Source organism: Aythya marila, assembly GCF_965140915.1.
Source record: "Aythya marila genome assembly, chromosome: 1".
In the NCBI taxonomy this organism is placed as follows: Eukaryota; Metazoa; Chordata; class Aves; order Anseriformes; family Anatidae; genus Aythya; species Aythya marila.
The window spans coordinates 114,682,619-114,694,440 of NC_139042.1; the positions used below are offsets into that span (position 1 = coordinate 114,682,619).

At 38.1% G+C, this 11,822-nt stretch overlaps 1 protein-coding gene across 1 annotated transcript; it reads right to left on the reverse strand.

Annotated features, from left to right (window-relative positions):
- Positions 1 to 45: 45 nt before the first annotated feature.
- Positions 46 to 10,989, reverse strand: LOC309874080 (uncharacterized protein C3orf85). Its single transcript, XM_082752002.1, has 4 exons — positions 10,898 to 10,989; positions 3,209 to 3,357; positions 2,910 to 2,995; positions 46 to 1,075 (listed from the first exon to the last, which is right to left on the reverse strand). The coding sequence occupies exons 1-4, from the start codon at positions 10,944 to 10,946 to the stop codon at positions 997 to 999; spliced, it is 363 nt and encodes a 120-aa protein (XP_082608128.1). The 5' UTR covers positions 10,947 to 10,989; the 3' UTR covers positions 46 to 996.
- Between the last annotated feature and the right edge of the window lie 833 nt (positions 10,990 to 11,822).

Below are 11,822 nucleotides of genomic sequence, written 5' to 3' on the forward strand. Positions count from 1 at the left end.
ACAACACACAGATTCCACTGTCTGGAGATAAAAAGTGAGGGGAGATTACCTTCTTTCACATACCCTGTTCTTAAGGTAACTATACATTTCATCTTCCTCAACAGGTCCTCTTTTTCCATGCAGAAATTTTGACCAGGTTTGAAGGGGTTTGGTTGCTATGAATATATTAATGCATTAAAAACTGTAGGAGGCAAACCTTTTCTCCAAACATGTCTTGAATTAAGTTTGCTTAATGGATAAGAAAAAGGAAAATTGCAGATTTGAGAGAGGAAAAAGAAAAGGAAAAAAAAAAAAAAAAAACCTCTTGTCATCACCCTTTTTATTAGAAAATGAGCTGTAAATAAATGTTTCCACTAGTTCCTACTTCCATGGGGTAAAAAAGAATAACTTATGCTGGTAGCTTTAGTGTCAGTCATTTTTGGCTTCCAACACCAAGTACAGAAGTTTAAATGTGTGAAGTGCACAATGTGGATGTATACTATGATGTATACTATAACACCTACTAATTTGTGCTCAATACTTGGAAAAAAAATTGAAATACAATTGAAGTATAGAAAGTACATTCTTCCTATTAGTCAGATGTGCAGCAGATGTGTTCAACTTCCTACCCAGCTACAGTAACTGGCTTCCATTTCTTAATTTCTTCTCAGAAATGTATCTGAAGTAAAATACTGAGGAAAAATGTGGTTTCTTGATAGGAAAACAGGAATGTATATTTAAAAATAACTATTTGGTTCAAAAAAAAGTTTTTACATGAAAACAAAGTGGTTTCTTTTGTTTAAAACCTCATGTGTAAAAGTTAATGACAGCCTTGTCTTCGTCTCTTTATTCAGTTTAACATGACTTACATATCACTCCTACTGATGAATGTAAAATAGTCATTGAGAGACTGTGCATGTTAATTGTGGTTTTAGACAGTGGGATGAAGTAAAGTAATTTGTGGCAAATAGATAACATGCCATGTCCTAGTATTGCCAGATACAAGATGCATAGGATTTAACTGCTCGTCCTTGTCTGTTGCTGGAGGTGAGTCCCAGACTGCTGTAGCATGTCCATGTAAGGTCTGATGTTGTCACTAGAAAAGATGAAATAAATTGCTTTTAGAAAATAAGTCTACAAAATTACTTAAATATCCTGTCAGCAACTTTGGTCTTCATGTTTGCCGTCTTTTGCAAATATTTGCCTTTGCAAATATGGTCCCTGAACCAGATTTCTGCATATGCTGTATAGGCCTGCTTTCCTTGGCTGCCTCTGAAATATGAACAATGAGGTCAAAAATTGTTTTTTTTGTTATTCACAAAGCTTTTCAGAACTCTAGGGTGTTTTTTTTGTTGTTGTTGTTGTTGTTGTTTTTGTTTTTTTCTGTATGCCTTTATACAAGTTCTAGATTTTAATTTCTACCATGCTAGCATTTTGAAGTCTATTTCAGCCTAGTAGTTAACCAGCCTCTCTTTGAAATCACAAATGTGTGTCTTTGGGAGTGCCCACAAATGTGTTTCTGTAAACTAGTTATAATCCTGTCATACGACAATCATAAGGATTGGATTATCATTCTGGGGGAAGAATTCATCTTGGAGTATGCCTGACAGCTGTCAGAATCACAGCCTTCAGACACGGATTGGGTGATTTATAATTAGAGGCAGTTAGGCATTTTTCTGATGGAAAAGACAGGTTTGGGGGGTTTGTTCTGTTTTGCATTGCTACACACACACACACACATGAAAAACCAAGTAAAGTGACTTCAGGTAATTTCACATTTGTGATAAGACAGAAGTGACTGCTGGCAGACAAGCACACTGCTGCCCATATCAGTTCTGGAAATTGAGAGAATATCCTGATGCTTCCATTCAGCTGCCCAGGGATGCTAGTTGAAAGATTGACAGGAAAACTGTCACTTTGGGCTATTTTTTGCACTTTGCTTCTGCTCCACCTTTCAGGTGGAAGAGTTCTAGAAAGGTAATTTTGAGGATCTCCTAATCAATTTCTTATCTAATAAAAAAAACAGTTTGAAGAGAGAAAAATAAAAAAAAATAAAAAAAAAGGCACAGTTCAAAATAAAGCTTTCTTTCTGAAAGTGAGAAAAAATATTTTTAAAATATATTCAATATAAAGTGCATTAAGAGAAAGATTTACCCATTTTCCTATTGTTGGTTACAGTCAGACTAATCAGATCACTGTGTGGCAACTACTTCAAGCACTGAAACCCACTCCTGGCCTTTTCTTAGTGAACTGTCTTTCTATGAGAAGCGTTTCACAGGAATAACACATGTATTCTGCATTATGCTTACCAAACTGAGTCATTTAGCAATTGTTCCCTAAATTTGACAAAACTGTGTCCCAAGAATGTGAATGTTTTAGCATAGTCCTAACAATTCCTCTATGATCATTTGAGACACTTTATTTCATGTGGTTATATGCTGATTTATAAATACTGGTTTTGCCAAATGCTACATCTCATTCTGTTTTGTTCAGCTGAGCTTTTATTCTGAATTGAATATAGTTTTGTTACCAAAATAAATGTGTATCTTTGTTGTTTTTGCCTTCTAATTTTCTACTCATTAATTGCTTTTCATCTCCACTGTAAATCAGCTATGATATATTGTCACAGTTCAGCTATTGTGAAATTTTAAAAAGACGTACTTTCTTTAAGACTTCAATGAATTTCTCCAGTGTAAATAATAATAATAATCTTAAAACAATTAAATGACCGTTTTTAAATAACTATAAAACTGATATGACAAAACAAATTTTAATTTTCAGGATGTCTCTTATAATCCCATTAGTTAATGTGTACAACTATGTTGCTAACATCCAAATGCCAGCAGTCCTGTATTGCACAGTTTTCCTTACCAAGGTACACATATGCATTATGAGCCTATGAAATACTATACTGAGAAACCTCATCGTACCTGGTAATCAACGGATCAAAGGCAAAAGATTTCAGGTCCATGTAGTACTTCGCTGTATCTCTCAAAGCTGTCCATGATTCACTAACCTAGAGTAGATCAAAACAGAAAAAGAGTATTCTTAGCTTTGATACTGATTAGAGTGTGACTATTGAGCAACCTTGCCTGCACTGATAAATCAGACTTCTATCCTTCCCCAAAGGTTTCCCTGTTACGTGCCAGTCCAAGACCTGCACTTTGGATTTTGTTGTTATTTGTTTTTGTTGTTTCTAATAGGTGCTGCAAGACAGTGGAAGAAATACCTGTTCAATCACAGCATATCCCCATGTATTTTGGCTGCTGCTTGTGTCCCAGTAGTTTTCAGAATATGGTAAGTGTCTTTTAAGTCGTATAAACTGATTTGCTGATTCTTCTGTCAGAAATGGTATTCCAAGGACACCTGAAATGGAAGCTGAACAATACATGTAAAATTAGGAAAAAAAAAAAAAATTAGAATGTGCACTTAAAAATACATAAGTTATATAGACGGAACACTTCTTTGGAATCATACATTATTAAAAAGAAATCAAAGGTGGTCCTACCTTAGATCTTCAGAAATAATTTAAAGCTTAAAGAAATATACACTTAATAAAGCTGCTCCTATAAATCGTTATCTTGCTGTAAATCCAAAGTGGTTAAATTGGCAATCAAATTAAGGTACTACTTTAATTTTAATACTAGATTTGGTTAAAGGAAACATTTGGACTGGAATTGCACTAGTTCTGGGTGTGCTGAGAAATCTAAAATTAAAAAAGGCAACTAAGCCTACCTATGAATTTAACTACACCTCTTAAACCTCCTGGTTTAGATACATTTATTCTCATTAGTAGCAGCATAGAAAATGCTTGTAAAGTATTGTTCGGGCAAAGGATATTGCATTCTAATATTGTTATAACAGGCTTTTATAACATGTTATAACATGCTTTTGAGATCATCCCAGATGCAGAACTTCTTGAAGATCTTAAAATGACAACTCTGCCTAACAGAGAGAGGCTGAATTCCTCATTAACTTCATATGAAAGGTCCTGATATAGCACAAAGCTTTTCTTCTAGTCTTCCATGTTTGAGACTTAAATTCATTTGGGGCTAACATGCTCTGAAATAACACTTCAGTCTGAAATATGTGATTGTTAAAAAGCTCCTGATTTAGTCTGAACTCAGATAAGTCAGCCAAATTGAGGCCAGGGTCAGTAAACACCTGTGCTCTGATTTATTTGAGTGGGTTGAAATGGACACTTGAGGATGCCCTGCACATACTTGGTACTCATGGGGCAATAATGTGAACTCTAATGTATTGTATCTTACAATGGGAGCTCTGTAGGGCAAACTGATGCCTCACTGACCACTCTCCTGTGCTTTTTTATTCATGCTGTTTTCAGTTTTTTCCACTAGAAACTTAAGCATGGGCGTTTGTGCGCAGTGCTCAGCAGAATCAGGTCCTTTGCTAGCATGCCTGACCATCTGCAATATGGTCACTTCTCAGTTTTCCAAACAGGAAAAATGTATACTGAATGCATATATGTAGCAGACTTCTGAGGCAGGATATTTGTTGTCTCTTTTCATAGCTAAGAAATGCTTGAAAAAAAAAGGTGAGAAAATGTTGATTATACAGTAATAACAACAAAAAGTGGAAGTGGTTATCTCTTCACTCTGAAACAGTTCTCTAGAAAACTTACATAGGAAGCAATGAATGTCCCTATAGTTCTTTTCTGCTTCAGTTTCTTCAGGTTCCAAGTTACTATAATCAGAAACTGGAGGCAGAAACTTGTGGGAGGGGGTTTCCAAGGAACACTCACCTTAGGAAGGTGAACAGCCACTGGCTAACCATAGTTCAGACCCTTAAATGTGACCCTTTCTGGTGTGGAGACTTCTTGTACAAGCTGCTCTCTCCCTTAGGAAACTAAGCAATAGCCATTTAGGTACTTCAGAAAACAAATACAATTTTGGCCTGAAGAAGAAAAACTATATTGCTTGCGCTTATCCATTAAACTGCTACAGTTCTTGTCCAGAACTGTGCAAGATAAAACTAAGCTCATGCCAAATTTCATTACATCTCTGGCAATTTACTATTATCCAGTAGAAAATCTATGAGCTGTTAACTTCCCTTTAGTGAATTTGGGGGGTGTTGTGATATTAAATATTTTGTAAAGTCATGATTACGTTTCTGGACTGAGAAAACTGAACTGAGATCAGAAATTGGCTCAGTAACAGGCTTCACTTTTGTTTAAATGCATATATATCTAGTAGAGGCCATTAAACATTGAATTTTATCACCGATGTGTGCTTTGGCCTTCTGGCTTCATGGTGAGCTACAATAAAGATTATTAGGCAGCTCTTTCTGTGTTCCCCCCTCCCACTGCCAACATCTTCACAGAGTGAGCTTGTAGCAGTACTGGTGGGACAATGAGGTATTCTCTTGGCTCCTGTGGTGCAGAGTGCTGTTTTTTAAGGGTATTAACTTTCAATTTTTGACATAGTCTCCTCTGACTGCACCTATATCCAATGAGAAATTCTATCCCTAACTTTACCCAATGTTAACTTTGATTAAAGGGCACCTGTCTGCCCCAAAGGGGGGCAGGGTGTCAGCTCTGCCTTTAGCATCTTTTATGCTAAATTCACCCCCAGGTTTTGTTCTTTTCTATATGCTGTAAAAGCCATAACAAAAAATAATTACTATGCTATTTGAAATATTTCCACCTCTCACCTTCTGCAGCTGGATCAGTCTTTGCAAGGCTTGTCCCTAGCTGCTGGGGCACTCTGAAGATACATGAGTAACATGGAAGATAATCAGGTAAGTGATTTTACTTTGTTGTTGTTGTTGTTCTTTTCTTCCCCCAATTATTTTACTTTACATTCACACTAATCCTTCAGGCTTACCTCACTCTCCCGTCATCTTACTGTGAGGATCATTATATGGCTCTGAATGGGGCAAGCTTGCCTGAACAGGGCAAACTTCATTTACCTGCCGATCAACTCTGGTTGAACATTTCCTATTGAAACTGGAAAGAGCCTTACTGGTCTCAGGCATATCACTGGAACTACTCAGACAGAAAGAAGGGGCTGCATGTTTGCTTGTGCTTTGGCAGAGCTCAGATAAAGCAGTCTGAAAGCTTTAACATAGACCTGGGAGTATCAGACTAGATGTCTCTATTCAAGTAGCCTCTTTAAATACAGTGTTTAGTCTTCAGCAAACAACCTCTGTGTTGCCTCTGTTTAAGTTTCTCAGACAGGGTGTAAATTTCCCATTTTGAATGCCTAAGTAGAAGTTCATGGAATTTGTTGCTCAGGTAGATGTTTCAGAAACAGAGTGTTCCTGGAGGACTTTAGGCTGCATGTGCAGCTCTTTGTCAAAAGCTGGGAGAACAGAGGTGCAGAGCACCTAGGCATGAGACTAAAGGGAGGTAGGATCAGGTGGGTAGATAAGAGTTAAAGAAATTGCTCACAAAGCATAAAATTGAGCTGAAAAGGAAGAATTTGAAATTGTAGTGAAACAATTTTCACTGTTCAGAGTGGTCATGCAAAATCTACATTAATGTTTCCATTCAATGCTGTTTTCCCTTTTTTCTCTTAGATAAATGTTATTTGAAAAGCACATTTAGGGATTAATGGCCCAAAGGGGAAAACAATGTATGCAGACACAAACTATTGCAAGAGCTGCAACTGTACCAGCTAGAGTGGTTCTTTCATCATCTCTAGATTCACTCAGCATTCTTGTATGAAAAGCTAATTATAGAAAAATTGGCTGTTTTTCTCAAGCAGATGTGAAGCATGTATTTACTGCCTTCAGCAGGTAGTATTGTCTACCTTGTACACCTAAACAGATTGTCCAGTGGGAAAACTATTAGTAATCATTATTGCTATGATGCTTTCCAAGCATCTTATTTAATATTAGGGAGAACTGATATGACACCAGTAAACTTCAGAAGAAACAGTGGTAGACTCTTGTCATCTTTGTCAAAATAGCAACTTAATCCAGTATTGAATGTCAAAAACATTGACTAAGGAAGAGGCATATCAAATAGGTTTGAATGCCAATCTAATAAAAATAATAATTTAAAAGTGTTATAGTATAACAAGCAAAATCAACCTACATACATCCTAAATTATTGTGTATTAAAATCTCATCATACTAGACTCAATCAGAAGCTTAACTCTATTGTGCAAGGACAGATTTTCAGAAGGAATGTTTAGCTGGGTGCAGCTACTAAATCTTCTGAGGAAGAGCTCTTTTTCAATCATCTGAATGCATGATGATACACTTCACATGGAGAGAAATGTGAGCGTGGGATTAAATTTTGACACCTTTGCCTCTTTAGGCACCCTTGTAATTGATATGTTTTTTTCTTTTTTGAAAGCTGAGCAGTAGGAGACAGTGTGCTTAACAGTCTTTGGGGAAGAGCAGGCAAACCACCATTTACATGTCTAATGGTAGATCTAAATAATCAGAAGACAAACCTTTAAAATTGCTTTAAGATAGGATATGCCTGTCTCCTTCCACCCTCCCCTCCCCCCCCCCCCCCCCCCCCCCAGGAGCCTTTTTATCCAAATCAGCAGCAGTATGTAAGTAGTGAGGAGTAATGTCAAGGCTTGGGACCACAGTTTATTCCTGGTGTGCATCTAGCACAGGGAAAAGTGGCTTATGTCTGATTTGCTGTGATATTTACAAAAACAAAAAAAAATTTAAAAAAAAATGGTAATTACTTAGCAACACTTCAGTTGCTCTCTGTGAACATTGTCATATAAACTGGAGCTGTTTGTCTCTCTCCCTGGTTTTTGAAGACTATTCCAAGTTTCTGACAATGTGAAAACCCATTGCTGAAGTTATTTATATCAGTGGAATTTAAATGTCAAAAGTTGGCAATTGCTCTGATTCCCTTCCTTTTAGGCTAACGATTTTTATTATTAGCTTTGATGATTGCCTGGTCAAAATGTCATCTCACAGGGGTAAGGCTGCCAGTGTTATCAGCACTTAAAGCCAGCACTGGGGCAGAGCTAAACTTCAGCCTTGGACACTTCAATCTTGCTGAGGCTGCTGATGCTGACGTGTTGGGAACTTTGAAAAGGTAAATCTAATGTTGCAGCTCAAGTATGTTTCTTAAAGCTAGGAATGAAGCAGAATGGACCTCCACGCTTCTGGTGTCTAACTTTCTAAATCCCAAAAAGATTCTTGAAGCCAGACTCCAGGACTTGGTCTTGGGTTGTTGTGTTTTGGCTTGGCTTTTTGATTTGTGACTTCCTTTTTTATTTTTTTATTTTTTTTAGATAAATTTCCAGTTACATCTAAAAAATAAGCTGTAAAATATCTTGGAAATGTTAAATAAGAATATTATTTCATTTTCAGTCTTTTTTTTTTCTGCAACACTTAAGGATTCAGCATACCTTAATGCAACAGTCTAAGCACTGAAAGAGAAGTGTGGAAGTAGCTGGCTTTGTTTTCACTCAAGTACTTCTCTGGGTTGTGTGGCACTGCTTGGAAATCAAGATGTGTTTGTCTGTCAGTTCTTCACATACATGGGTGAGTGGCTGCAGAGGTAGGTTTTTGGATTCTGCAGGCCACCTTTGGGCCACGTGTTGCCTTTTCACTGTTGAGAAGCACAGTTAAACTAAAATTGAACTCTTGCATGTTGCTTTTGCAAATGATGAAAAAGTGTGTTTTCACATGGGGTATGTATCCTGAAGAACTTAAAAACTAGGTTGATTTTCTAATACCTGTCAACTACAACATTTTGAAGTCATTGATTGTTAATTGCTTGAACATTGTGCATATCCCCCTAGTCTTTGAAATTTTGGTCTCATCTGTTTAATTTTAAAGTACAGTAGTGTTTATTCCTCAACAGTTCTTAATTTTACAACACGGGACATGAACTCTCTGGTTCAGAAGATGAGAACTCAGTCATTAGTAGTCATTACAAATACCTCATTCCTCATCAGCAAAGGCAGACAAGTTACACAATACAGAATTGTGTGTTGAATTATGAATTATGTGTTGGTGTGATGCCAGGGGTCAGAAAAAATGTCAGGTATGAGTAAAATAATGGGAATTTGGCAAAATTCCTGGATAATCCCAAGGAAGGAATTACTTCCCCTGCAACAAAGGATTAAAAACACATGGTGTTGCTTAGCGAGTCTTGGTGAAAATTCCTTCCTAAATCCACATGTGGCCATCAGTTTAAGCTCAAGTGAATGGGCAGGACACCCTATTCAGGCAACTGAGAGACTTCAATAGCAATCCTAGTGCCAGCACACCACACTCGTGGTCCATCCCTTGCTGCTGCACTATGTAGAGACTAGAGAAAGAGGTCCAGAAAATAGCTCAGAAAACCTATTCCCTGAAGTGTGGAAATGGTTTAATACTGAGAATGATTTATAGCAGCTGAGCTGAGGGTGTGATGAAGTATCAGGTTCTTGCTAGTGAACCTTACAGGCTTTGTGTTAATTCACCACCACCTTGGCCATTTCTGGAAGGGTTCGCAATTAATGAAAAACTGAACTCTTTGCTGTCAGTGATCAATGAAACTTTTTAGAGCCCATTAGAAATCAGCAGTAAATAGTTCTTCTCACCTTTTAAAGAAAGGAACATGGGAAAGAGAGCAAACAAGGCTGTTGTGAAAGACAGAGGGAAAAGGGAGATAAAGCAAAGATAAGTCTCCCACAGAAGGGGCAGCAGGGTGCTTTCCTACTTGCTTCATTTCACATGGAACTGCATGTGTCCCGGGGGCCTGTCATGGAAAGAGGTGAGGTTTGAGCAGACAGACAAGTACCCAGAAATAGTCCAAGCTCAGGTGTACAGCAGATCATGACATGCAAACTAAGGGAGAGGAAGGTATCTAAATGTACTCGAACTGTGGTGGGGGGATGGGGGAGAAAGAGAGAGGCTCTTTCCACCTTCTTCCCTTCCTGCAGATCGTCATCGCAACTGAACATTAGAGATATACAAGGAGGAAGAGAGCTTGGCCCAGAAGTGAGAGCACACCTGAAGGTGCTCCCAAATCACAAAACACCTTTTTTTTATTATTATTAATTTCTGATTGAGTATTGGCTAAATCTGTCTACATCTTTTTGCCTTAGATCTTGTCTTGATAGAGCACTCATATCTAAAAAATAGTTCTAATGCATGCATTGATGGACATCTTTCCATGATGCAGGCAATCACCCAAGAAGTCTATAGTCACTTAGTGCCTCCCTGCTTTGCTTTAATTTACTGAGGTATAAATAAGTTTCACTGTTCATTGACTGTAGCAGTCTGTGCTTCTTGAATAAGAGTGTTCTTTCAGCTTTGCTGATGCTACTGCCCTGCCCCATCCATTTTTGCACTGCTCCAGGTTTTACAGACTGACTAATTTTAGGTGCCCTGGTTTCAGTTTCAGGGTGTTGTAAAGGCCCAACAATCAAAAAAAAAAAAAAAAAAAAAACTTTTTATAAAAAAAATAATAATAATAAAAAAAAGTCCCCTTAAGCAATTTCAAATCAGACAACCAGAAATCACTCATGAAATAGATCATTGTCAGTCCTCAAAAAGTGTGTGTGAAGTCCGTGTTTCTTGCAAGCAATAAATGATGAGAGTAGAACAATGTCTGAGGAAAATTCCAGGAGATGGAGGAGGGGAAGGGAAAAAAAAAAAAAATAGCATTAAGCTACTGTTAATATTTTAACAACCAAGGAAACATTCTTTAAGAATCTCTTTCAGTCAGGAATGTGTCCTCACTCCTAACACCTGAGAGGTTAATCTGCAAGAGATTCAAAAGTAATCACAAGGAGCAGAACCAAGACGATTTCACAGACTTGGCTATGCAGCTTTGTGCTCGCCTACTCTCCCATATGTCCCGCTGCAGTGATTTCCAGTTAATTCTCTTCTATCCATGCTGTTCCAGTGGTACCATGGTTTCTTTTTGCCAGTTGACTATTTAACACACCAGAAGGGAATGACATGAGACAGGGTGCCAGGTGCTTACCTGTAAACAGCAGGGAAGACACCAAAACATGGAACATTTTCAGAGACATCGCAAATCATCCAGAAAGTTTCCTTTATAAGACAGAGGCAGTCATACAGCTTTATACTTTGTTATCTTTAAGTTTATAAATCATTGACTGGATACCTGTGAACCGCTGGTGCATGTGGAGGGCAGGGTACAGTGCTTAGTTCAGATTTGTGTTGTATGCCTCTGTACACTTTGGACTTTGCTAGCAGAGTTTCTAATGAGCCATAATGGTTCATTATTGTGTGGGTGCATTAACTTCTGCATACGCTTTGTAATGTGAAATAGTGCATTGGGTTTGTTCCGTGTTCAGTGAACATGGCAGGTGTCTGAGTGTCAGTCTTCTGCATGATTGTGTTCCCCTTACTGCAGTAATGGATGTGATCATTTTATTGTCTGATGTATGTGGGAAAAGGTGTTTGAATCAACCTGCTCTGAGAGCAGTGCCCAAGCATACAGTATGTTTTAGCTATGTAATGCACGGATTGAGAATAAAAACCTGTGAAAAAACTGTCTGAGAAAGCACTAGAACAGGGAAGAACAAGGAGGTAGGCTCCTCACTTGAACTAGACATAGATCACAGGGTCTCCTGTTGCTGCCTTCTGGTGCTGGGAAACTGAAGAGTGTGGGACACCATGAGTTCATGCTGCCTTACTTCCCCCTCCCGCCCTCCCCCCCCCCCCCCCCCCCCTTAAATTTTGCCTTTTTCTGTACAATTCTGTCAATAACAGTTGTCTTACTGCTGACCAATTTATCTTCATAAGTTCACCTACACCGATGACGACAGACCAGGGAAAGCTGAGCTTTATCACGTGTTGAGATAAGATGAGATGAACTGCAGTTCACCCCTACAGGTATGCACGAAGGTCTTTACGTCAGGCAATTGGACCTTGCTGATGTT